General features: G+C 43.2%; 2 protein-coding genes across 2 annotated transcripts; both read right to left on the bottom strand.

The window, feature by feature from the left end:
* Nucleotides 1–79: 79 nt before the first annotated feature.
* Nucleotides 80–1,507, bottom strand: LOC116308872 (BTB/POZ domain-containing protein 1). Its single transcript, XM_031719381.2, has one exon. The coding sequence runs from the start codon at nucleotides 1,439–1,441 to the stop codon at nucleotides 245–247; it is 1,197 nt and encodes a 398-aa protein (XP_031575241.2). The 5' UTR covers nucleotides 1,442–1,507; the 3' UTR covers nucleotides 80–244.
* Nucleotides 1,508–2,669: 1,162 nt separating this feature from the next.
* On the bottom strand, nucleotides 2,670–27,533 carry LOC148910083 (Na(+)/citrate cotransporter-like). Its single transcript, XM_089032573.1, has 13 exons — nucleotides 27,331–27,533; nucleotides 25,776–26,041; nucleotides 25,065–25,355; nucleotides 7,564–7,591; nucleotides 7,255–7,385; nucleotides 6,794–6,916; nucleotides 5,875–5,964; nucleotides 5,342–5,446; nucleotides 4,638–4,738; nucleotides 4,452–4,561; nucleotides 4,016–4,177; nucleotides 3,805–3,942; nucleotides 2,670–3,411 (listed from the first exon to the last, which is right to left on the bottom strand). Exons 1-13 carry the CDS (start codon nucleotides 27,442–27,444, stop codon nucleotides 3,247–3,249), a joined length of 1,824 nt encoding a protein of 607 aa, XP_088888699.1. The 5' UTR covers nucleotides 27,445–27,533; the 3' UTR covers nucleotides 2,670–3,246.
* Nucleotides 27,534–27,667: the final 134 nt, after the last annotated feature.

Raw genomic sequence — 27,667 nt, 5'->3', positions numbered from 1 at the left:
TAAGTTTAAAAAGAATATATAGTCCAGCTACCACCACCTGGTTTTTCCCTAGAAAATTATTAGGAAGGTTTTAAAAAAATACAACATTCAAAACATTTATTTTCATTTTCAAAAAATGGAAATACATTACATGACAACTAAAGAAAAGCATCTTTACAACATCAGCACCCTAATCCTCTCGTCTTGAACTAATAAAGCAACTGAGATCAGTTTTTTCTTAAGGTTCTTGGATTTATCGATCATTTCATGGCCTTCTTCTGTATATATTTCTATTCACACTGCGACGAGGACTACAACTTTGAAAACGACGATTTCTTATTGGAGTCAAGCTTCGACTGCGACTGCGACTGCGACTGCGACTGCGCCTAAGACTTGGACTTGAACTTCGACTTCGACTTCTCCTTCGACGGTCACTATCACTGTCACTGTCACTGAACAGTGACGCTAACAATGGACTTCGACTTCTTCTTTGACTCTCATTATCACTGTCACTTTCGTCGCGGCCGAACACTGCTGCTGCTGCTGCTGCTGCTGCCCATACATGACTTGGACTTCGGCGGTTTCGGTTAGAACTGGAGCTTAATCTTCGCCGTCTTTGCTCTTGGCGTTTTTCATGCGGTCCTGATCTTGGAGTGGAATTAAATACTGTAGTTGCCGGCTCCAGAGACTTTAATCTTTTGAGAATTTCGGTTAACTCACTTCTTTGTAGGATTTCACAGTCGAGTACATGTGTTATAAAATCATTCATTGTCATTGTGGGAAATCGTATAAGTCGTACTATGTCTTCACCGAGAATCTCTCGTTTCGTATCACCATCTTCATCTAGGCTTCGATCCCTGATCTTTTTACAAACCCACCGATCCATCGCTTTGAATAGTTCAAGCTCCTTGATTTCAAGAGTGTCTCTCGAAAGAATCTGACATAGCATCTCACGAGGTATGTCTAGAAATGCTTGAGATTTGACCGCTTGTCGTGTGTCCTTGTCGATAATAGCCCAACATCTGTCTTCAAGGATTTTGTTTTGCAGTTTCTGGACTTGCGGAAGGACAAGGAAAACATCTTCTGCGTTGACATGATCAAAAATGAAATCGTTGCACTTCTTTTCTAGGACTGACATGCTGTATTTCCTAGAGAGATACAGTAGTTCCATGACATTATTTGCTGTTATGGTTGCTTCGTCGGTGTAGACATATCGAAGCATTTCCTGTAGTCCTTCTCGAGTGCATTCTGGAATGTTTATTACTCGTGTAGTTTCTGCTAACGAGCCATAGAACATAGCCTCGAATACGGGACTGTTGATGGCTAACATGTACTTGTGAGCTGGAATAGTTGCTTGTTCTCCATCCACAGAAAACTCCACATCACTAAACTTCGAGTTCTCAAAAGCATAAAGAATACGATCTTTTACGCCAGATAACGTATTTTGCCAGTCGTTTTCCATCCTTCCTTACCAGATACGAAGTTGTATCAGTCATTTGTTATGTAGTTTCGCTTTCGTTTTGGAAAAGGACTGGTGACGAAAGGCAGAATGAGACTGGTACGGTAAAACTTTCTAAAACTCGAAAATTAGATTTATCCTTTAAAATACTGAATTTTGAAAAATTATTATTTCTTATTTATTTTCAATTTTTTCCCGGATTGTCCTTTGGGATTGGACTGGATATTGCGGTCAACTGGAGCAGTGTATCGCAGCAACAACAAAAAAGTTCTCCAATTTTCTGATTTTGAAAGAGTGTGGACAATCTAAATGTATAACAAAAACATACTCAACTTCTTAAATTTGATTTATACTTCTAAAACCTGAATTTTGAGAGGTTTTTTTTAATTCGGGAAAATCAGGAACCGAGTATATCTGGACTGGACCGGACTACGAATATCTGGATCGTGGATCGCCAAAACGTTATTTGCGCCGAATTTAAATAATTTTCATATGATTTTTATTTCAATATTTATAACTAGTAATATTATGTTGAAATTTTGTTTTTTAATATTTGGAAAAAATTATTGGATCTGGGATTACAAAAATATCTACTTAGTTTTGCGTTGCCATCCACCAACAGTCAAACGCGTTAGTACTATTGAGACTTTCATGTATTGCCAATGTTAATTGAATGTGCCGAAGAAATTATGTATTCTGAGGTTTTACGCTTTCCGCAAGTTGAACAAATAATGTCACTGACAGTCAAACACTTTTCATCCATATATTGCAATATTTGTATTAGGGTGAAGGAAGCTTCTTATTAACCCTTTGGGGTGTATTCCTGCACTCTACCACCATAATAATTACCCTTACGTTTTTTATATAATATTTATATTGTTATATGTGAAAATAAAAATATATGTTTTGTGTGTTTATCACGCGAAATATGCGGCATCCAATCGCGATATCCCAAAATGAACGTATTGACTATATTGTATGTTAATGTATAAATGTTATTATCATGTCACGACTTGTTTACGTTGGCATGAATAACAGGAATTTTTTAGAAAGCGTCTACCAATAATAGTAATAATAATAATAATAATATTGATGTCTTTATTTCATATTGATAAAAATACATATTGAATACATACATTGCAAGCAGAAACAATAAGAGAAAAATAGAACAAATATGAAAATACCTAAAATATATACATATATATATAATATGAAAAATAAAAAAATATAATATAATAAATTTAAATAGCTAATCTATGTTTAAAATGTAATCTATTTATAAAACTATTTTTAAATCTTCCTGTATTAATTCTTGGCAAGAGACTACTCTTATTTATAAGATGGTTGGATGACTGCTTTGTCATAGGTAAATATTGAAATAGAGGATGGCTATATTCTATGGCTTTATCTTTTGTGATCAGATATTGCAACGGCTTGTATCTGCATGTGTTAGAAGAAAAAGTGGAACAAAATATAAACTTTATATAACAACATTGAACTCTAGCTATTTATTTACGCTTAATATAATGGGTCACGACGAATCCGAGACGTCGTACGTTCCTAATGTCTTTGAAACTATAAACTATAAGTGTTTTTTCTCTGCAGAATTCCATCTCTTTTATTGTCTTGCTTTTGGAATCCCTGTGATTAATATACCTGCCACAGGTGGCCCATCGATGGAATAATCACAGAATGCTAGCATGTTGTACTTAGTATATCCATACCCTGTGGAACAAGCGCAACAAGGATTGACTACCCAGTTTCCACCCCTCTTCCCAGCCTCCACTCCTCCATCTACACTGGCTAGATTACATGGTTACGTTCTTGCATACTAAGGTATAATTGCTAGGTATTTTAGAATGTAAAGCCCAGTCAGGCAAAGATTCTAGTCCATATATCTTGACTCCGTAGAGATGGAAGCAGGTCATGAGTACGACAATGCCAATAACATTCATTCCAAACCCGGCTTTGGCCTGGAAAATATGAAAATCAAGGCTTAACACCGTCACACACAAAAAATATATTAAGTAATAATCAAATTTCCATGTTAAGATATTTCAAGCAAGCATAGGCAAGCTGCAAATGTTACTAATGCGTCTGATATGCATTCATAGCTTAATCGTTTGTGCATAATAGGCCATTGGTATGATACCGTCATTTTACTTCCATTACCCGAATGTTATTTTGTTATTTAGATTTTCCACCCTCATCAGAATAAAGAGACAATTGGTAAACTTTGAGTGACAATAGAAGCCACTAAAAAAGGATTCTGGTCTTGTTTGTAAATCATGCCATCAGGCAAATCGCCTATTTGCGCATGAGCTGCGCACCCTGAGCTGCGCACCCTGAGCTGCGCATGTACTTACCATATCCTTGACTTTAAGATGACCATATGAAAACACAATGGCGTTGGGCGGCGTTGCTACAGGTAACATGAAGGCGAATGAACAGGAAATTGTCGCAGGGACCATGAAATACCATGGATGAGTGCCTATACTTTTACCCTTTGGAAGTGAAACATTCATTAGTTATCACAGAAAAAAACTCGCTTGAGATAACTCTGATTTGGTCACTTACCAATGTTCCTAAAATAGGAAGAAAGATGGTCGCCGTGGCAACGTTTGACGTAATTTCCGTAAATGCGCACGTGATCAAACATACAATTAAGACGATAGCAAAATCAGGGATGGCGCCCAAAGCTCTGAGCTGGTACCCAAGCCACTGAGATAGCCCAGAAATCTGAAAGTAAGACAAATTATATTAGAATTGATAGTGGTTATATGTCGCCATGATGAATGACAAATCGTAAAGGCAATAGTCCCTTTCACAGATCCCTTCGCCATCTTGAAAGGTGGCCGTGCCTTTGATCGAAGCGAGACCAACGGTGAGCTTGCAGTGATAGAGACATGTGAATAATTGTTCAAAGTGTTAAAAAAGGTCTCTATCATTGCTCTCTATTATAGCTATACAGAAATGCAACAGATTGTATTGTATTTCCAGTTTGTGTATGTACCTGAGCTGCTTCAGCCAATGCAAATCCACCGCCCAATAGGATGACTACATTCCAAGGCAACTTGTAGGCAACAGTCTTCCAGGTTAGTATCGTCGGAGGAGGCTTGGTAACTAATTCAGAAACGAGACTATGTTACGAATGGGCCCTTTTTTCTCCTTTCCCCTTTTTAAAATGGTCAATTGTTACCTTTTCCTTCGGTATTCCAGCAAAAAATCTTTGGTTTTTCAGAAGGAAAAATGAACAGAGAAAAAGCGATGAGCATCGCTGCTGTTGCATCTTTGACATAACTGAAAACAAAAAAGAAAAATACAAAAGAGTAGAGTTTGTCTTTCCCTTGATTCGAGGAGTTTCCTTCCAGTTCTCCGGTTTTCCTCTCTCCACAAAACCAAACCCTAGATTAGAATTCAATCTCTGAATAGCCATGCCCTGACTTCGATCAGAGTCTAGAGGTTGTTTCAGGGTTCGATCTGTAAGTTATCCGTGCCCTGACTTAGATCAGCCCAGAGGTTGTTTCAGGGTTCGATCTGTAAGTTAGCCGTGCCCTGACTTAGATCAGCCCAGAGGTTGTTCCAGGGTTCGATCTGTAAGTTAGCCGTGCCCTGACTTGGATCAGCCCAGAGGTTGTTTCAGGGTTCGATCTGTAAGTTAGCCGTGCCCTGACTTAGATCAGCCCAGAGGTTGTTTCAGAGTATCGACAAAATTTGAAAGTCATTAATTGAAGGTCGAACTGAAAAAGCTAATGTATCTCATCTTCAACATTACACCACGGCCAAGACTTTGCTTTAAAAAGTTAACAAGAACTATGAATCTTCAATCTACATACTCCAATCCTCCACAATTTTTTTAACATCTCGTTTCCAGAAAAAAATCTTGACGTTGTCTTTATTTACCCTTTATTAAACGCAATGGCCCATCCAGGCATAAACTTAGGCTCCCTTAGCAGCCACAGAAAAGCCAAGATGACAAAGTGACAAAGAACGACTTTTTCTGCAAATCTAAGAGAAAAATCTCTAAAAATTAAACAAACGTTGATGAATCAAATTGAAAATGGTAATTACGAGGAATATTCAAGATCCACTTATAGATCCCTTACATGTGACGTCAAAGCATCTCAATTTGGAGGACACAAAAATTTTTTTTCCATCTTATAAAAATTGACAACCTTTTGCAATGTCCTCCAAATTGAGCTGCATTTCGAAGAGCTGCAAGGAGTGCAGGTTGGTCTAACTTGGGTACAAACATCTAATATGAACTGCAATGGCTTCTTAAAAGACATCATGAATCTTAGGTCTATGATAGGATGATGGGTTGCAAGCATTCCAAAGAGAGATCCCACGAGAGACCGCGATGACGTAACGTACAATCAAAGAATAGGGAGTTCTAGATTTCAACACACTTTATTTGAAGAAAAAATACTACTTACGACATCGGTCCCATCTGCTGATATTGTTTACGAAGTGTTCTTTTGATGGATTGTCCCTGCTTCTTGCTTTTCTCTTTACTCCCTTTACCCCTGAGCAAGATAACAACAGAGGTCGTGTGATAAGTGTGAATTTAGCTCTTGTATGAATGGGGAACGCACGGTACACCGAATCGAAATATGGCGATCAATTTGAATAACTATTGTTCTGGACAGACTCATTGAAACATACAGCGCAATTACTTGTACGAGAGGCTAGTCAGTGCAGAATAATAGTTATTCCAAATGGTCGCCACATTTTGATTTGGTGTACACTGACACTGCATTGCCGCAATACTGGAATAACTTCCCGTTGTTTCATTGATACGATACACGTGGTAATCACGCACGTGACTGCATGGCTAAAGTACTAAGCTACTTTCCTTACATTTTACCACGAGTCCAATTTCCTCTTTAGAAGACTATGGCACCCTTATTCTATACCAGAATCCTCTTGGTAAGATTTTTCTTATACGAATGTTTTATCTCGTCTTGGAGTCACAAGATGATGGCGTTCATTAGACCAACAAAAAGAACCATGAAAAGCACTCTGGTTGTTGTAGTAACATGACGTAATTGGCGGCGGCCATTAATTTGTAAGGTTACTTATGGACTTTCCTGTGTGCTTTATTATTAATAATATCTTAATATATATTTCGATATTATTTTATATTTAGATTGGAGGCCTTTCCAAACATAATGGTTATCACGTACCCGAGCCTTATTTCTTACTGCGCATGCCCAGCAGTAAGAAATATATAAGGTCTTTGGATACGAGATTGAACCTAATAGCAGATGTCACGTGGCCTTGTCTCTTGGCTCGAGTCATCAAGGAACATGGAAACACATTACTTCAATCGTTGATAACAAACTACTTACTAACCTACAACAGCCCAAGAAAAAAACCTGCAGCCAAACCCAGGATACGAGCAAAAGAATTATCATCTGAGGGAAAGCGAAGCTAAACCACTGGCCAAAACCGACAGCAGGACTGTCAGGAAAAACACTGAAACAACGACAACGATTGAGGTTAGCATAGAAAGGTGCATCACCGTGTATCTCGTAGGGGAGGAACGGAAAGCTAGGGTATAGGCTATGGAAGGTAAAGTAGAGGATAGGGTAGGGTAGGGCAGGGCAGGGCAGGGCAGGAGCAGGGCAGGATAGGGCAGGGTAGGGTAGGGTAGGCAAGTGTAGGGTAGGGTAGGCTTATAGGGTTACCTATAGCTGAGGCTACCATCAACCTACGGCTGTGCCAGATAACACGACGTTGGTCTTGATAATCTCCGATATCATGCTGAACCTCATGCAACACTAGGGTATTTTTTTAATGAAATGGATGTTTACCTTTGTGCTTGGCCATTGAACACGAGATTCGGTCCAGTGCCCGTGAGAGTGGCAGTGCCTCCAATATTAGCCGCATAAGCAATACACAGAATAAGACCTTTGCTCATGCGTGAGAAGAAGGTGTGGTCATCCTGAATCAAAACAGTTATACAATCTCGTTACAAGACCTTATTCTAACAGGAAGCAGCCACAGGAGGTTTCGTGAGGTGCATTCAACCCTCCAAAACAAATTAGAAACTATGCTGAAACAGAATGGTGAATTCAGATAAAAGGTTCAATTTGTGAATAAACTAATTTGGAATAGTTTACCTCTTCGTCTTTATCTTCCTGCAATTTTCTGTTGATTAAAATTATATTAAAAAAGTGGTCAATAACGACAACAAGAAGAAGCAAAGCTGCATGAAAAAGTAGTGTTTATAAATTTAAGAGAGTTCGTCATTGACTTTATTTAACTGGAGCTGTTCAAGATTAAGATAAGAGACTTATTTTAACTTGAGTAGTATAGGGAATGGGGGTTCCAGCGCAATCTCAACACGGGGTAAGACCCGTGTCAAAAATCCACCTACGGACGACCCCCACTCCAAGTGTGGTTGAGGGCAACAGCGCACTTAAATATGTTAGTCTATATATGGAGTGCGAAGAATGTAAGAGAACTTTTAAGAAAGAAGCGGATTTGAAAAAGCATTTGAAAATGAAGATGAAGTGTATGAGCAGTTATGATTGTGGATGTGGTAAGAAGTTTGAGACTAAGGTTAAATTGTTTTGGCATTGTCAGGACTGTGAGTACGACTACGACGACCTAAAAAGTGCTTGGTATTAGGTATAAAATATTTCCTATTATATAGATGGAATCCCAAAGCAACTTCAGCACGGTGTCAATACCCGGTAACGGTGAGATTGACGTTAGACAGTTTTGGCGTCAGTCAGAAAGGAAGGTTAAAAGGACTCTCCGAAAAGGTATAGAAGAATTAGGAGCCCTGAAAGCGAGCATAATGGTAGAAGTAAGTTTGTCAAAAGACGAGGTAATGACGACAGCAATGTTGCGATCAAAGTCGTTAGTGATATTAGAATCCACGAATCTGGATAGGTCACTCAGTGAAGCCTTAGAAGCAATAATGGAGTCGCTGTCTAACTACACGAAAGAAGGATCGGGTTGGACAGTAGAGGAGGTTGAAGGAATAGAGATAAGTATGGCCAGGTACGTACCCATACGAGGGGGGAGTTACGTACCGCTACCAACGTGGGTAGAAAGGAAGAAGGCTATTGTAAACGTGAAGAATGAAGACAATCGATGCTTTATGTGGGCAATCAGGTCTGCACTGTATCCAGCAGAGAAGGATCCCTGTAGGACAAGTAAGTATCCCACAGACGATTTAGAGTGGGATGGTGTGGAATTTCCCATGCAGTTGATAGACATCCCCATATTTGAGGAAATAAACGATCTAGCAATTAACGTTTACGGAGTCAGAGAGCAGACGATAGTACCGTTAGTTCTGTCAAAAAGTAAAGGAGAGCGCGTACATTTATTCTACCACGGCGGACACTACTCATGGGTTAAACACATTAGCAGACTATTCTACAGACATACTAAGCACAAAGGCAAAAAGTACTTCTGCGACTGCTGCTTGCTGTCATTTACATCCTTAAATGCCCTAAAGAAACACGATGAGATCTGCCGCGGAGTCGAAGAAGTGGCGCAACGGATCCAGATGCCCACCAACAAAGAGCTTTCATACGCAAACCATCAAAAGCAGATGCAAGTGCCTTACGTGATATATGCAGACTTCGAAGCGTTGATAACTAAGGAAGAGCAGAAACGTGGTGCCACGAATAAGGTAGGATTACACGAGATCTGCTCCTTTGGTTACATAGTAGTCAGATCAGACGGTAAAGCAAACCCTCCTGTGATTTACCGAGGTAAGAACGCAGCTAATGAGTTTCTAGAAGCATTGCGAGAAGAGGAGGGGGAGATAAGAGAACAATTAAGACGTCCAAAGAAGATGGAATTAACCAAAGAGAACCAGGAGGCTTTTAACAAGGCAAAAAAATGCCACATTTGCCAACATACGCTTCTTCAGTTTGGAAGACGAGCCAAGAAAGCGTGGGATGAAGATGGAAAGTATCTAGGAGAAGCTCATTTTAAATGCGGGAAGTATGCTAAGAAAGGTGAGAAGCCGGGAAAGCCCTCCACGCACTGCATTCACTGCCACAAAGCATTTGTTGAGGATTTCTATGTGGATAAGGTTAGGGATCACTGCCACATCACTGGTAAATACAGAGGAGCGGCTCATTGGAAATGCAATATAAACTTCAAAGTAAATCCAGATATGGAGATTCCGGTGTTCTTTCACAACCTCCGCGGTTACGACTCCCATTTGCTACTACAAGGAACAGACGGCTCCGACGTCAAATGCATACCCAACAACAAAGAGCGCTACATGTCCGTAACTGTGGGTAAGCTAAAGTTCTTAGATTCGCAGCAGTTTATGGCGGACTCCTTAGCAAACCTCGTAAAGTATAACACCAACTTTCCCATTTCCAGTCAATATGGCGCGGAAAGGAAAGGAGTCTACCCATATGAATACATGGATTCCTGGGATCGATTCAAAGAGTCCCTACCACCCAAAGATCGCTTCTACAGCACCCTAAACGAGTCCGGTATAAAGGATGAGGAGTACCAGCATGCGTTAGACGTGTGGGAAAAGTACTCCTGTGAGAACATGGGGGACTACCACGACATCTACCTAAGGTCTGACGTAGTGCTGCTTGCAGACGTTTTCCAAAGCTTCAGAAAGATGGCTATGGAATATTACGGATTGGATCCCGCTAATTTCTACACGGCTCCTGGGCTCAGCTGGAGTGCTTTGTTAAAGAAGACAAATGCGCAGTTGGATCTCCTAACGGAGTACGACATGTATCGGTTTATGGAAGACGGTATTCGTGGCGGCGTATGCGGGCCCAGCCGACGTTACGCCCGCGCAAACAACCCCTTAGTAGAGCACGACCCAGAGAAACCAACCACATACATTTACTACCTGGATGCGAATAACCTTTATGGTTGGGCAATGTCACAGTACCTACCTGTGAGAGACTTCGAATGGGATCCAGTGAAGCCGATAGACTTCTACATGCAGGTAGGAAAGGAGGAAGACAAGGGTTACGTCTTAGAAGTGGATCTGGAGTACCCAGAGCGCCTGCACGACGAACACAATGAGTTCCCCTTAGCACCAGAAGCGATAGAGATACCATTTAAGCAGCTAAGTCCGCTGCAAAAGCAAATGTGCCCTGGTTACAAACCGTACAGGAAACTAACTATGAACCTGATGGATAAGAAGAAGTATGTGGTACATTACCGCAACCTGCAGTTCTACGTGCGACACGGAATGCGCGTAGAGAAGATCCACAGAGTCCTAAAATTCACGCAGGAACCCTGGATGCGCCCCTACATTGACTTTAACACGCAAAAGCGTACCGCAGCGAAAAATGACTTCGAGAAAAACCTCTTCAAACTGATGAACAACAGCGTGTTCGGAAAGACAATGGAGAACATCCGCAAGCGCGTAAGCGTAAAAATAGTCAGCACCAAAGAGGAAGCAGAAGCATACGTGTCACAGCCAGGCTTCGTTAGATACGTAGAAATGCTGAACTTCTACGTGATTCACATGAAAAGGGTAAACCTCTTACTAAACAAGCCCGTTTACACAGGCTTTACGGTGCTGGATCTATCGAAGCTGCTTATGTACGAGTTCTACTACGACAAGCTAAAACCGAAATACGGTGATAAGTGCCGCCTCTTATACACCGACACCGATTCCTTGATACTAGAGGTGCAGATGGAAGACATTTACGAAGACTGTGTTCCCGACATCGATGAATACGACACCAGCGATTACCCGAAGGAGCACTTCCTTTACTCTGCGAAGAATAAGAAGGTAATTGGGAAGATGAAAGACGAAATGTTAGGAAAACCCATAGTAGAGTACGTGGGTCTGAAACCAAAGATGTACAGCGTGCTAAAGCTGGACGGTGTAGAAAAGAAAGCCAAAGGCGTAAAAAAGTACGTGGTTAAGAAGGACATTACGCACGAGTCCTACCTCAACGTATTACGAACACGCAAGGAACAGCGGCATAAGATGAACAGCCTGCGCAGCTATGGTCATCAGATACATAACGTCACGCAGGAGAAGGTGTCACTGTCTGCATTTGACGGTAAGCGATGGATGTGTGATGACGGAGTGCATACGATAGCATTCGGACATCACACGATAAGCAGTTCTTCCATGACGAACCCACGTGTGGGGCCATCGTGAAGATAATACAAGATGGGCTGACCCTTCTTAGCTATCGCACTTCGGATCTGGTAAGTTTCCAAAGACCAATTAGGATCCGTAGCTCTTTTGGATCCTCCTTCTAATTCACCCGGTCCGTAGAGATATCGGACCGTGACATTACCTAATTTTTTTTCATGGGGGAAGACCGCCCTTGAACTTCTGACGTAGGACTTGTGCTCCACGTGTTTCTTTTTTATGGCATCCCTGGGTTTATTCCCGTAGCCCTGGCCGCCTCGTTGTTCAAAGCCGCGACGACCTGGGGGAGCCTCTGAGTCCATTCCCTGTTGCGTTTGGAGGGATCTTCCAGCTCTTTCCAATACTGGTACCCAAAGAGACGCTCGGCCAAGGTCTTATTGAATCTTTCGACGATGCTCTGACCCCTGTGGTACTCTGCTTCGGCTCTCCTAATCTTGGTGCTGTGGTCTTTCAGGGTCTTAGTAACCACGCCCATGAACTCTGTCCCCGCATCCACTTGCAGCAGCTTAGGCCATTTCAAGACGCGCTTATAAATCCTACCTAGGGCTTCTGCGACTTCCCCAGAATCCTTGCTGTTTATGGGTTCGGCGTCCTTATATCTGCTTGCGATATCGACTACGGTCAAAGCGTACCTATAGGTCTTCTTTCTCACCTTGTCGTGCGGTAAGAAAAGCAAATCTGCCTGATGAACTTCATTAGGGGCATTTACGGTAAAGCTGGGCCTGGGAATGTACTTAGGCACGGGAAGATAAACCTGCCAGAGGGTTTGTTTTCTTAGCCAGTTCTTAGCCGTTTCATCTGATACCCTGGCCGCGGTCGCGAGTTTCTTGATAGCCGACGCTCCTTTCCAATAGCCTTCAGGCCCATAGTAAATCCTTTTGAGTTTGTCCTCTACGCGGCCCATTATATGAATTCCAAAACAAGATTGATCTTACGTCCGTTAAAATCCACCGTCTTTCCGTCCACTTTGATGGTGATGTTTATGCTTTCTACCAAATGAGACAAATCATATTCCAAAGAAATGGGGGTGTATTCTACCAGGTCAAATGGATTACCTTTGGGTAGAAACTTGGACATAAGAGAAGACCTTTCTCCATTGTTGTAACTATGAACCAAGTCGCAATAGACTTCGTAAGAGGATGCGACTTTCCATTTCACGGGTATGGCTGTGTCGGTAATTGTCTTGCCCGAGGCACATAATAAAGATCCCAATGGGTCAGACTTTCCAAAAGTTACTGAATAGTTTGGCATATCATGTTTGAAGGTCATTTCGTGCGGCAATCCTGTGGTGAGCGTATAACCGTGTTTTGCTAATTCCTTAGCAAGGGTGATTGGTGTGTAATGTCCATCGGGCAGCAATACGCCTTGATAATTGCCGCCGCCTTTATGCTCAGTGATCAAGGCATTGACTAAATTATACCAAGAATTGTACAAAGAGCAACTAACCAGCCGAACCTTATGGGCTTTAATGGGGGGATTCAAATAAGTGGTAAAGTTATTTTTATCGCTTTCCAAAAAGACGATCATATATTTCAGGAAACACAGTTTCCTTCGTTAGAGCAGATACGCCAAAGCTACGCCTCCGGCCAGCCCTGCGACTCCTACAAAGACCAATTCATTGTCTTTTTGTTTCTTAGAAGGCTGGTAGTAATTCTTAAACTGAGGCCTTTTTAACCCCGTTAATGCCGCGGGGTGTGCTTGCGCATAGAGCTTAAAGGCGTAGTCTGTATTTTCGAAGTTCTTATCCGCCTGCATCTTGTCTTGGTAATTCTTATCCAACCAATCCCTGTAAGCTTGTCTTTTTTCATTCCAAGCTGCCACGTCTCGCTGATATTTCTCCAGCGCTAAATCATGCCTTTTCCTTTCGGCGGCCAAATCTCCGCTGCGATCACCTCTAACTAATCTATCCAAATACTGACCACCATAATTAGCTCCAGTGAATGCTAAAGCTGCAATAACTCCACCTGCGACCACGCTAGCCATATATATTACACCGTAGGCAGGTACTTTTCCTTCCGTAGGTAATCCTTTACCATGATAGCCCCACCCACGGCAGCGGTCATTTTAGCAAAATTAGCGAAGCTCTTGCTTGGGTCTTCAGTAAAGTCTTCTTTGAGCACTTTCTTACCCACCCAACCAATACCCGCAACGATGGAAGTAATAATAGCTGCTTCTTCAACAGTTTTCAATAACGCGGTTGACATTATATTACAGAGCGAGAAGGTTATTACTCCATTTCAGGGATCTTACTTTTTCTAACAGCCGGTTCCACGGGTGCGTGCACGGGTGCGTGATATGTTGGTGGTTCTACTTTTGGCTTCGTAGCCCGCCATTGTAAGTAAAGGCTGCCTGCTGCTATAGCAACTCCTAACGCGCCAATGACGTACCCAGGATTAATGAAGGATTCCTCTTCTTTTTCCTCCACCTTTTCTTCTTTTTTGGCTTTGTTCTTTTTATTCATCTCCGCGAGCTTCTTACCGGCAGCAACTCTGCCTGGAGATTTAACCTTTGTAATCTTTTGCTCGGGCTGCTCTACCTTCGACTCTGGTTCACTCATTTATATCTAAGGACTTGAAGGACTTGATAAGTACTTGACTAAGTACTTAAGGACGACTTGGAAATAACCTGGGCGCGACCTGACCAAGTACTTAAGGACGACTTGACTAAGTACTTGAGGCGACTTGATCAGGTACCTCAGCAAGTGCTGCCTGGAAGACCTTTTCGACTTCTCTGTCCTTCTTGAAGTCCTTCCAAGACACCAGTACCTCCTTCAAGTCGACATGCTGAGCTACGTGAAGTGCCGCAGAGGCGACTGCCATTAACTTACCGCACTTCAAAGACAACCACCCGCAGGTTATCTTAAGTTCTTGGGCGATGACATAGTCCTCGCTTATGTCCTTCCGCAGTTGCTCCACGTCGTCTATGGGCAGCGCAAGTCCAAGCAATTTAGTTGCAAGTCGGATAGCGGAATCTGCTACGGCGTCCGTGGTCTTACTTGCAAGGGCAGCCTCGTACCTCTTATGGAACTTCTTGACTTCATCTTCTGACAACTTATTAACCTGCTCATGGGTAAGTTCCTTGCCTATCATTTCCTTGCACTTCCCAGAAGACACCAGGATGTTAAGTTGTTCCTTAAGGTTACTTTCATCTAACTGCGCGGGGACTTCATCTAAGAGCTGCTCAATGTCCATATATGTTAATGGAATACGGAAACCTCAAAGAGAAGATCATTTTGGAATGTTGGTGCGTTTTTAAATGCCGCATGTATTCGTGTAACTGTTCCTTGGATATCTCACCGCCGTAGTCGCTTAAGATGGTTTCCAGGTCAGACTTGCTGGGCGTGTAAAATACGACAAGCGAACCTATGTTTTCCCTGAAGGGCTTAGAGACACTGGTAAGCTGCTGGGAAAGCAACCAAACGCTGATATTGTCGTGTCTGCCGCTGAAGGCGAGTTTAACGAGCTCGGAAGTGCGTCTTTTTACGTCGTCCCCACAGGCAATGTCATCCAATATGAGTAAAGTCTGTGTATCTTTAGGGAATTGCTTATGCCAGAACTTCAAATGGCTGGATAACTCGTTAGGGTCTAAGATATCTACAAAGAAGTCGTCATCTTTCACTCCTATGCCCGTCCAGGTGCGGTTATTCACGTATGTGGGGCAAAGCAGCACGATATAGTCAAAGCGGTATCTAAAGGGTCCTAATAGCTGCTCCACTACGAATTGGGTCTTTCCGCAGCCGGTGGGTCCTACTATCAGAGCATTGCAGGGAATATGGTTCGGATCCATTATATATACGATGGACCCAGTGGACGCAGTAAGAAGAATTGTCGCCGACGCAAAAGATAAAAGAGACACCATAGAAATGCAAAGGGAAGAGATCGATCGGTTAAAAGAGCGCGTGCAGGAGTTGTACGACGAAATGTGCGGTCTGAAGCGCGCGGAAAGGTTTGGTGCGCTTTTGACGATGGCCGGTTGGGCAAAAGAAAGCGTGCAGGACTTTATTAAGTATCCCTTATAAGGCTTAAATAACACTTAGTCATAATGAAGTGCAAGCAATGTGAAAGGGAGTTCAGCAGCAAGCAAAGATTGCAATATCACGTCGAAAGACGGGTATGCAGTAAGGAAGTAAACAACGTCACTGTTTGCGAAGACTGCGGCAAGCAGTTTAGCAGCGCGCAGGCGTTGGAGTACCATCGTAATAAAAGGGTTTGTTTAAAGAATGTATGCGTGCGCTGCGACGAGGACGTTACCGGCGCCTGGCACCGACACAGATGCCTTGGTAATTACGATCTGCTAGGCGTAGCATGTGAGGAGCACGGTGACGTTGCCGCCAGATGTTGTCCGGTTGACACCACGAAAGAGTTAACGCAAAGGAAGAAAGAAATAGACGAAACGTTTGCGGAGTTTGACCTCGTAGAAGGTGTAAGGTGGGAAGATAGGGAATATTGGGAGGCAACTTGTGAGCGCTGCGGCTGTCAAAGGAGCGGTCAACATATTTGGCAGTGTTTGTATGAGGGTCAAGGTGGTTTTAAAGAGTACTTAGATCGCTTTGATGCTTGGCATGCCAGTAACGAGGCGGCAAGGAAAGCCCGTAGAAGTTAGAAAGGGGGCCTAAGATAGTAAGATAGGGTTTGTGCAAAGAGTCTCAAATCCTGATCTTATTTTTATTGTTGTTTGTTAAGTATCATCAACAAAACAACAATAAAAATAAGGGCCCCTTTTAAAGGAGGTTGCGCACTAAGAACAAATAAGGCATAGACCTCTTTTCGTGTCCCAAAAGACGTCGATTCATATTCCTAGGTAGTAAAGTATGACTTGTGCAAAGAGTCTCGAAATACGACTTTATTTTTCTTGTTGTTTGTTAAGTATCATCAACAAAACAACAAGAATAATAGGAATCCCTTTTAAAGGTATATGCTAGCCTACGCAGCCGCCTTCTTAGGAGGATTCCTAATCGCCCTTTCAATATATGGACTGTATTACGTGCGAACTACCAGCCGATTGCATTACGCCCCCAAAACCGCGTAAAAAATACACCTGCCTTCATTGCGGCAGTGCATTTCTCAAAGGATCCTTTGTGGGGCATTGGTGCTCCGCGGATCCTAAAGCGCAGCGGACCCTATTAGACGTCCTTACGAATGCAGAGGACTCTCAGGCTCCCAATTAACCACGTCAAATACCCACCTGCCATCCTTCTTACCATGACTCATAACATGGGTAACATCCTGCCCTTCGATGGCGTACCTTATCCTATCGGGCGCCCAAAGGGTGTATGTTCTTTTTTTATTCTTTAAGACCAAGCGCAGGCGGTCCAAGTCTTCGAAGACCACGTAATTTTTTACCTCGTAAATCTCCCCCACGGTTAAATCCCTCCAGTGTGTTTGTATAAACTTTAACTCGTTAAATTTATCCTTGTCCATATATTCTATGAAATATCTTTAAGTGTGTTGCCAAAGTCTCCGAGGTTTTAAAGCCCTTACAGCACCACCTGCAGGGAATTCGTAGGTGTTCAGCATACGCAGTGATCTCCCTGCAAATGACATCGTAGTCGCTGCTTATGAGCACCTTATAGCCGTTTTCTTCATACCTCTGTAAGAGCAGTTGCTGATCCTCAGATAACCTGCCGTTGCCTTTCGGGGTCTTTAGCTCTATGCAGAATCCACAGTAATGTGTGTGCGCATTCAAGATCATTAAGTCGGGTTGGCCGCGTTGATATCCTTTCTGCCAGCACTTTATACGTTTGCCGTCCGAATCCTGCAGTTCACCTAGACCAGGGGCTATGAGCATTTGGGGGTAAAACCTGCGGATGTAGTCCACTACCTTTTTATGCAGGTCGAATTCATTTTCTATTTTGAATATTAACTTGTTTGGGCCGTCAAACCGCCTTTCTATTTCATATTTACCTGTTTTCCTTAGCGCGGGTAGGACTTCTTCAAGGACCCAGTCCTGAAATGCCTCCGCTTTTGACATCTTTGAGGAAAATATTAGCTGATACAAACCAGGTTCGCTCACAAACACGGAATGTGGCTGCTCATTCGCAAGGGCGACCCGATTCGGGGCTACCTTTAACTCATCCAGCCTTTTCTTGTATTTATCGCGGACATGTACTTTGACTGCATTTCGGGGCTTTTCATAGCCCAACGCCAAAGCCACCTCTCTTGCTTTAAAGTACAAAGTTTCGCCTTGCACTATGCATTGCAGTTTGGTTTCGTTGTTTTGAAATACGCGAAGCATGTTATACGTAAGGAATATTTTAATATGCGACACTCTTTAGCTGATTCATTTCCACGCTCAGTTGCGCGTCTGAGACGACGAAGACGTAGCAGTTTATCTTGTCGCTGTCACCTGCACTGGCATTCTTGGTGCGTTTGATCTCCAATGTTATGCCATCCTGCGTATTTACTAGACGCAAACCCTGCCCATGTAGGTCTTCGTCGTTGGTGGTGCGCATGTCAATCCACAGCGCATACTTATCCTTAAAGAATTCCTCAGGGCTAATTTGGTCGCCAAACTTACGCATTGCCTCCCTGTACACGTCTGCGGGCTTTATCCCCTGGGAGTAGACCTTGTTTGGAACGCCGTTGATATTCACGCCAACGTTGGTAATGTTGGGGTTATGAAAGGCCTCGCTGTCGCGCTTGCCGGCTTCGTAGGGTTTGGCAAACACCAACATCAACCCCGTGAGACTTCTTCGGGGGAGGTTAATGCTTTGGTTGATAACCTCATCCGTCTTATCCAGGAAGCTGAACGTCTTATACATCACTACGTGGTCGTAAAGGAATGCCTTCCCGGAGCTGTATTCCATGCCAGCGCTACGTGCTAAATCTTCGCTGTATACCGTTTCGTACTGCAGCTCTAAGTTGGTGATAGAATAGGGATCCACGGCTCCACTAATTGCGCTGTCCATACCTCCAATGACGTTCGTAGTGTCCGCCAAGGTTACTTCAAACTGTAACTCGGATAACTGTCTGGGGTAATACACACCATGGTTCGTAATTACTTCGAAATCCAAAGGGATAACGTACTTGCTACCATAAGCAGTCTTTACCCTCGTCGCATCTGCTACTGCGGTTGCTCCGCTGGAGTCCACAGGCGCGGGGTTGGTATCGCTGCGAAGCTTACGAAGAATAACGCTTCCAATTCCCTGCTCTATCTTTTGTGCACGGTCAAAGGCTGTTAGCCACAGATCCTTATACGTGGTGTACAGGTCGTACCTATTTAAGTCCAGCAAGGATTCCCCTGCGAACTTGATTCTCATCTTAGAGACGAGGTTCCTACCAACATTATTGACGGTATAGCGCTTGTCCTTGGTGCTTGGTTGTATTGCTAGGTCAAACCTTAGCGCCAGGGTGCCAGGAACCAATACTAGGTTATCCGTTAGGCGGGGAACGCCTACGTACAGGGTTTCTCCAGGTTTAGCGCTAGAAGGTGTGAATGTGACCCGATGAAAGGTGCGTTCTGCTTTCAGCCCGCCAACCTGCTTAGGTAATGCGTTGGGATTTAACTTTGAGCTTATCATATATAATGGAAGTAGAAGGAACGGATTTTGATCCCACCACCGAAGAAGGTCAAGTCGACATTAACGACGAAGAATATGAGACCCTGCTGCCGGAGGCGGATAAGCCGGGCTTTTATGAAAAGCTACGTCGCAAGTACGGCCTAAATGCCCCCGATGCCTTACGTAGCCTCATAAAGAGGTTCAAAGGAAAAAACCCCGGTAAATCTCTTCCATCTTACATGCAAATGGGCGACTTAGGATTAGTTCCCGAAGCCCCCAGTGACGCATGGTTGCAAAGGGTTCAGCGAGAAATGGACGAATCCATGGAAGAGCCCCCGGACGATTTTGAAAGGCTTCAGGAGCTACTACCCGAGTGGATGCCTGAAAAAGCGCAGCTAATGTTTGAAGAAGATGAATACGGCAGGGAACTAATCATGGGTAGGCTGGCTAGAAGTGGCGCCAAGGTTTACGTCATCCGCGATGGTAAAGGAAGGTTCTTTGCCGACCCCCGAATTCCTCCAACTTTAATGGCAGCTATCGGCGAAACGGTACCCCAAAGGCTACTTGCTGACGTGCGTAAGAGGTATCCTAACGCCAGCTCGACTCTTTTAGAATTCCAACGCGGCGACAGGGGTCAAATTCAAATTCGTTACGTAGGCAGGGAAAAATGGTATGACTTTTATCAAAGCAAAAAGTCTAACGCACTTAACAATGCCTTACCGAAGGAAATAACGACAGCACTGGGCAGGCCTGACTTATCCGTGCTACACAGCTTAACTACTAAGGAAACGACAAGGTTGGCTACAGGATTCTTTAAAGCTTTTAAGACCCCCAAGGCTACCAGTCAAATGCATGCCATCTCCGGAATCCTGGATAAGGATCAAGAAAAGCTCGCAAAAATACAAGCTACCAAGGAAGACGTAGAGGAAAAGCTAACGAGTACGCCGTCGGGCAGCAGCGCTGCCCTGCAGCTGCAGCAGTCTTTAGAATCACTCAACATGGAAGAAGAAGCGCAGGAAAGACTCATAGACAAACACAAAGAACAACTTGACGAACTTACGGAGCAATTAGAGGAAAGAAACGCTGAATTGCAGCAGCAGGCGGAACATATTGAAGATCTAAAACAAGAAATGGATACTAAGGACGAGGCGTACATAAGAGCAATACAGCAATTACAAGAAACTAACGAAGCGCAAGACGAAGACACTCAGCACCGCATTAGCATGTTGCTGAGTGAAAGGGACGCTGCTAGAAGGAACTTCGACCGCGCAGTCATGGACGTTGGAGATAGGAACGCCGAACTTAGGCGTCTGGGTGCGGAGCTGGAAGCCTCGGTAATGCAAGAGCGGCGGTTAAACACGGAAATCATCGTTAAAGGGGAGCAATTAAGACAAAGAGAGCAAGCCATAGAGGACCTGGAAAGGCAAATACAAACGCAACGGGAAATAATCGACGATCAAACCCGCGCCGACGGGGAAAGAGAAGCAGCTCGGGCGCAAGTAGGGTCCCTAGAGGAAAGGATTGCGGAGTTGCAGGCGCAAAGAGAAGGCTTGGAAAGGGAGCTGGGGCTTACCACAAGGCAAAAAATACTTAGGGTCCTTCGGAGGTACGGCATTCCATTAGCGTTCGCCGTAACGCTCGCAGGCGCTATTGCTGGAATTATGAATGCAATTAACGGCGTGGCCTCAGGTGCAAAGGCGCTTGGAAAAAAGGTGGGGGAAATGGGAAAAAAGGTGGGAAAAGAAATGGGGGAAATGGGAAAAAAATTAGGTGCGGGCCTAATAACCCTGGGAAAAACAATGGCAGCCAGCGTTCCCGGGCTGCTTGGTAGCACCTTAGGTTTGGTACTGAAGACCGGCGGCGAACTGTTGAAGTTCGTGGGGAATAACATTTGGATCTTGGTCGTCGCTATTGGGGTGGTCCTCTTGAAGAAGATTCGGGCTTAACCTTATCCGGGTATTCTACTGGCGGCTTATCATCGCCAGTCCTCCTGGGCATCCTCGACTGGGGATATCTAAAGATAGTATTCGCGCCGCCTTGATAATGCGGAACTAGCGGTATGGCAGTCATAGTAGAAATGGGTTTATGATTATAAGCAGAATTACCCGGTACAGAGGATTGCGTTGCAACAGCATTTATCAAAATGTGAATGTTAAAATTGCTTTCTGCGTAAGTATTAATCTGAAGCTTTGCGTATCGACAATTGACTATCATATGAAAAGTTATCAACGCCATGTCATCTAAAGTATCTCCGGGTTCGTATGAAAAATGAACTGGATCTCTATTATTCTTTTTTTCCCTGTAAGGTGGTAACGTATAATTATTCTCATCTACAATTCTAAATCCAATGGCGTGTTCCTCCTTCACGCTAACGTGAATATTACATATAATCAATGCTAAACCTCCAGCCTCCACCCACAATCCAGTGTCAACCCAATCGTCATTGTGTAAGTACACCTTTTCCTTCAAATAATAAAGAAACCAATCTTCCTTCGCGTGTGGGTTCATATATACTAGAGGCTCATTATCGATAAAGTGCTAATGGTGGCGTGGTTATATCTTTCATCCCTTTGATTTTCTATGCTATTTACGCAAACGCTCCCGGTGTCATCTACGCGTATTTGCAGCTTTACCTTCCCATGACAATTGGTTACCATGTGGAAAGTCCAAACTGATAGATTTTCAGCACTACTAGCATTTGGTTCTACTGAAAAATGTACAGGCTCCCTGTTGTTTGTCTTCGCGCGCATAGGCTGCAGTATGCCGTTGTCATCCAAAAACCTAAAGCCCACGTTGGCATGACTACTCGTACCAATGCAAATACTACAAAGGATTAACTTCTTTCCCGAGTAGTTCAAATTCACGGACATGCCCGTGACATCAACCCAAGATGCTTGGTTGTATTTTTTCTCACCTGTGTAAGTCGTATAGACACAATCTACTCCAGCTACGTAGGGGTTGTTCATCGCCATATATAATAACTCAGACCAATGCTCGCAGCTGCTAAGCCGGCTTTTAATAAGTCATGGTCATATTCCTCTTCTTTTTTAGGCGCTCGGTGTGGTTCTTTCTTAGGCGCTTGCGTATGGTGCGCTTCCTTAGGTGGTTGCGTATGGTGCACTTTTTTAGGCTGTTCAACAAAGTGCCTTCTAAGAGTGTCAGAGTTCACGTCGTTCACCCCAAACTTCATATCCTTAGTAGCTCGTTGAAGTTTGTTGTTGTATCCTACTACAGAACCAGTATTTATAGATAAATTACTAGGCATTAACCAACAACCCGGGGCTACTGCATAGTCCAACCTCGCCTTAGAATTTTGTATAGCTAGTTGGTAACGCTGTACGCCCTTGCTAATGTCGCCCTCCAAGATCGAACTTTCGAATAAGATCAAGGCTTCGGCTCGCGTCTCTTCTGCGGCGCCGGTATTTCCCACTATGCTAGATCGGGTGTTTACCTGAGCTCCCAAAATGGAATACACGTAAGCTTCTATGCTGCGATTCAAACGAGCAAGACCAGCTCTAGTTAGTCCTTTACCTTCTGGGGGTATGAAATTAAAGTATTGCTTCGTTTGCTCGTCGTTGGTAATCTTAATAATCAGTGGATTAGCCCCGGCATACTTACCACCCTCGTCTTTGAACAGAGGTCCGTCTCTGACTTCCTTAGTGGTTTTGGCATTTGGTTCAAAGAAGGTGCTACTGTCGTGAGTTTCTTTGTGATACCCAGTGTTCCATCGCAACTGCAGCGAATGCACTTCCCTGTTGCTTAGCTCGTGTCCACCAATCCCCCAATAAGCCCAAATATGCCCCAAACCATTGTTAGCACCCGTAGTGCATCGGAAATCCTTCCCTACAACACCAAACTCCTTACAAAGCCTATCATAAGCCGGCACGCTGTATTCGTTATCTCTTGGATAAAACGCAGCATCTCCTGGTAATGCAGTAACGCCCATCTCATGCAGTATTCTTCTAACCGTGAAGTGAAAATGAAACATAAATATTGAATTCTTCATCAAGTTTGCACTTACACCACAACCGCTGGTGGCACACCAAACCGCAAAGTTTAGTTGCTGCGGCCAATAACGCATGTTAGGACCGCTTAACCATTCGTGGGCTTCTTTTGCGGTGGTATGATTAATGGGCACGTTTTTGAAGATATCTCGCACCTTTAACGGAAAGGAATGGTTGTTAGAGATCCGCATGTTCAATGTCAAATCTAAACTTGGGTGTTTATCAAATGAAACTGCAGGTATCGGATAAGTACTGGTACCCAGCAATAATTCCTTTGACCAACCGGATTCAACATGCGTCGGCGTGGGTTTTGGTTTAACGTAACCAGGATTCTTCAACTGATTGTCTATCTGATCGACCAGCGTAGGTTTCAAATCCTCATTGCTGTACATCCTAGAGCCGTTATAGTAAATCCCATCGGGTCTTCTTTCGAACTTACTAGCATCCGCGTGCGGAAACATCTTCCTAAAGGCCCTCCAATTCCAGTAATCCCGGTTGTCATGATGTGGCTGCTCCTCTACGTTATTCCCAAAAGCGTCGTACATTAGTATATATAATGGATGTCATACCTTCAGCACCTCCACTTTATCCTGAACTTCCTAAGGAACCTAACGAATTAAACGCCGACAACTTCAGGCTTAATAAAGCGAACTTAATCCTGGCTTACTTGGAAGGACAAACGAAACACTATGAAAAAGTTAGAAAAAAGTACGTCAGAGCCAGGAGTACGCTACATAAGATTGCGATAACTTCAGGATCTATATCCGTTGTGTTAACGGGCTCCGGCGTTGCTACTTCGCTTACTGGGCCGGGAATAATCGTTGGAGTTCCTTTGGCCGGCGTTGGAGCCGTCTGCGGCATTGTTTCCGCTGTTACAACAGGCATTATGAAAAAGCTATCCACGAAAATATCCAAGCATGACACGACAATAGCTCTATCTAGGGCTAAAGTAAATACTATTACCGATCTTGTCTCAAAGGCCTTGCGTGACAGAAAGATAGACGACGTAGAATTCTCGCTTATTCTGGCCGAAGAAGACAAATACGAGAAACTAAAGTCGGACATAAGGAACAAAAAAACAGTCGTAAAAGATCTTTCCGAGGAATCTCGCAAAAAGATCTACCAGGAGGCAAAAGAAGAGCTTCAAAGAAAGCTTGCTCAGTAAATATCGTGACGGGATTCTATTTACATATCGAACGTCAGTCTAGAAATTACGCGTAATCTTATGCCATAAGATTTATGCTAATTACTCATCTTATGCCATAAGATCCACTATCTTCTTGGAATCCATCCCAAGAGGGGGTGGTTGGGGTCAATTTTGTAAAATATTTCATAGATTACGTCAGGGTAATAAGGAATATCCTTATCCAGCCGACAAAACATCCACTCGGCTTTTGTCATATCAGAAACCTCAGGAATAGACTTACCGGTAATTTCAGACAAAAGATAGGGAATAGCTTTGTAATATTTCCCTAGCTTTAATTTTTTCAACGCTTTCCGTAGGCTTTGTGGGGTTGGCTCTTCTAAATGGTCTATGATTTTCTTCTTTACTTCGTCGCTTAAATATATCGGATGTAAACCTTGGATATGACTCATCCAGTCCCTGAAGTATTTTATTCTCTTATATGGCGTTTTCTTACGACCTCCATTGGCGTAATACTGCTCTCTGGTAGCATTTGGTACGGCATTACGAATATTCTTACCACACTCGTAACACTGTGCTGACGTGTCGTCTTCTATTTGCATTTTCTTACCACAACACCAGAAACCCTTGGGCTTAGGTACGATAACTTTAGGTCTTAGACAAATTATGCAAAAGTCGTTAACGAACTTCTTACATTCTTCGCACTCCATATATAGACTAACATATTTAAGTGCGCTGTTGCCCTCAACCACACTTGGAGTGGGGGTCGTCCGTAGGTGGATTTTTGACACGGGTCTTACCCCGTGTTGAGATTGCGCTGGAACCCCCATTCCCTATACTACTACTTGATAACTTGCCTTTCTTCTGGTTGAACTGTTACGATTAAACCTAGTTCTGCTTCGCTTTCTCCTTTCTTTGGTTCTTCCTTTTCCTTTTCAAGTTTTGGTTCTTTTCGAGCGGCGGAAGCGTCGACCAGTTCAAGAGAATTTCCATTGTCTTCGGCGACCTCGTCCTCGTCCTTATCCAACTTTTCTGGTTTGATCTCTTGTAGTACCGCCTCTGCTATGGGCACCATCATGGCAGTAGTCGCTGTGTTGCTAATCCACATGGACAGGAACGCCGTGATCGACATGAAGCCAAGCATCAACCTATGGATACATGCGACAAAGACAGACATCATAGAACAGCAAGATTACATATGACTGTGAAACATAGTGGTAACGAGTGATGACACCCTTTGACCTATTACAAAAGTAAGCAAGAACTCAACTCTCCCAATGAAATACTTTGCCGCAATCTACCACTTTGGGCACTACTTTATCACAACCACAGCGCTGCACATCCGCACCATGACTTTTTTACCATGTGAAATTTGCTATAGCAAAGAACGTCTTACAACGACAGACCCCATCATTTATGTAATTTTTTGTTATTTCAGCCGAGACCAATCGTCATTCCCTTAAACATTCTTTCTCTTTTCTCTAACTCAGCAGTTAAATAAAAATCGATCTGAATCATCCAAAGAATCTTATTTTTGAGGCAAAGAAAATTCAACTCTGTTACCATACCTTCTTGGTTGAGTCCCGACGCACAGCAGAACTCGGAGCGCAATTCTCTTGTGTAGATTCCAATGTTCAATGGCCACAGCGACGATCAGACCACCAATGAACAAAATAGTAGTGTCCTTGAAGTATGGAGGACTTATCTGCTTGGAGCCGACCACACCCAGTAATGGGAACAGTACCAAGGGTAACAGAGCCGTGACGGCAAGTGGGATGACCTCGGTGACCCAGTAGATGGCCATGATTAGGATAGCAAAGGCACACCGCGCTTCCTAGCAAAGGCGACAGGAAAATCGTGAATTATTCTACGTTAACAGGCCCACGCTTCTCGAGCCAGAGCCAGTTCGAGATAAATTAATTATAAATTCGGATTTATTCATTTTCCTTTTTTTCTTTTTTTTTTTTTTTTTTTTTTTTTTTTTTTTTTGTGGAGACACGAAACCCTAAGGTGCTATTGACCCTATTAGGTTGAACGAGTAATGTTTACCATTTCAGACCATGTGTAATTCTCTTGAGAATAATATTCTTTGTTTGAGTATATTTATGATACTCAAGAGAATGACATGTGGTCTGTAATGGGAAAACATCACGCCTGTTGGTTTAAAAATTGGAATAATTTCAATCAAGAAAAAACGTTGCCGCAAAAAAGACCCCGACCGTAATAAGCCGAGTCGTTGAATGCGCTGAGTTCGTGACCTCAGCCGACGACGAAACAATAGTCAAGCTGTGTATTTTTTGAGAAAAAAAACGTCAAGCCGATTAGACTTTGAAATAATAATCTACTAAGGCGAAGAGCATAATGATTACTAGAAGCACATGCATTGTTTCTGTGGAAACTTCCATCCCTAAATAGTGCAAGATCGGTTATTATTAGCAGAGGGATTTTACTTGGCCCCTGAAACTTTAGTCTCCTACGCCAAGCCGCTATTAATGTCGTCACGCACGCTCACTCCCCTAAGTAGCTGCTGCTTGCCCGAGCCAGCTCTTATCCCAAAATCTAGAACTATTTTGCGCCATAATCACTACAAAATGGTGGGGAGAGCTCGAGAGACTTGTTTGCCGCCAAGGCCTGATGCTCAGGTTCAGAGAGATTACTTAGGGGAGTGAGCGTTGCGTGACGACACTAATAGCGTCTGCGTAGAGACTACTGAAACCGTTGTACAATTAGTGACTAATTATCTCGAAGAAAAACAAAAGAAATCAAGAGTGTTAGTGTATTAGTACTACTATGTATTATGTAAGCTCACTAATTTTTTTCATGGGCCAAGTAAATTCTCTCTAGTACAGTGTAACCCGTGAAATAAAAAATGTTAGTCAACGTGTAATAGTCAATAGATACAAAAAAGACAATGGAATTAAGGACTACTTAAATGTATTAATCTAATATCTATTTCACGGGTTTAATGACTTCACTTTACTTTCACATGGCTTTGTTGGACGTTTGCACTCCAAGTAGGCCTGGATTTTTACCACTGTAGTGACGACGAAACTAGCTACGTTGAGCACATTCGTTTGGTATTTTGGCGGCGAATTACTGCATGAGTAACTTAGTTTGACTTACCGTTGAAGGCAGGCTGATGGGCAAAGGAGCCAGAAGAAGAGGAGTTAATAACAAGATTAAGTATTGTCGCCATTTATAAAGTTTCTTCAGAAAAAGCTTTGCCATCGTTATCATACGACAAAGGTTTAACAAGATGTGATAGCTACTTTGTTGTCTGTTGAAGACTGAGTTGTTTACCTTACTAGACGGTGAAGGTCAGGAACGCTTACTACATCTGCAATACTATGTTACTTGTCAAACCGCATGACGTCAACTTACTATCTTAGCAGACATTTTAGGTAACGCAACGAAAAATATGACCTATTCTTTGGACGCAATGTTTTCCCATTTTGAATAC

Source organism: Actinia tenebrosa, unplaced genomic scaffold, assembly GCF_029948245.1.
Source record: "Actinia tenebrosa isolate PJP-AT-01 unplaced genomic scaffold, QUT_ActTen_1.0 PGA_scaffold1__47_contigs__length_23844297, whole genome shotgun sequence".
In the NCBI taxonomy this organism is placed as follows: domain Eukaryota; kingdom Metazoa; phylum Cnidaria; class Anthozoa; order Actiniaria; family Actiniidae; genus Actinia; species Actinia tenebrosa.
The sequence above is the reverse complement of the archived record's forward strand: the minus strand, read 5'-3'. Positions and strand labels throughout refer to the sequence as shown.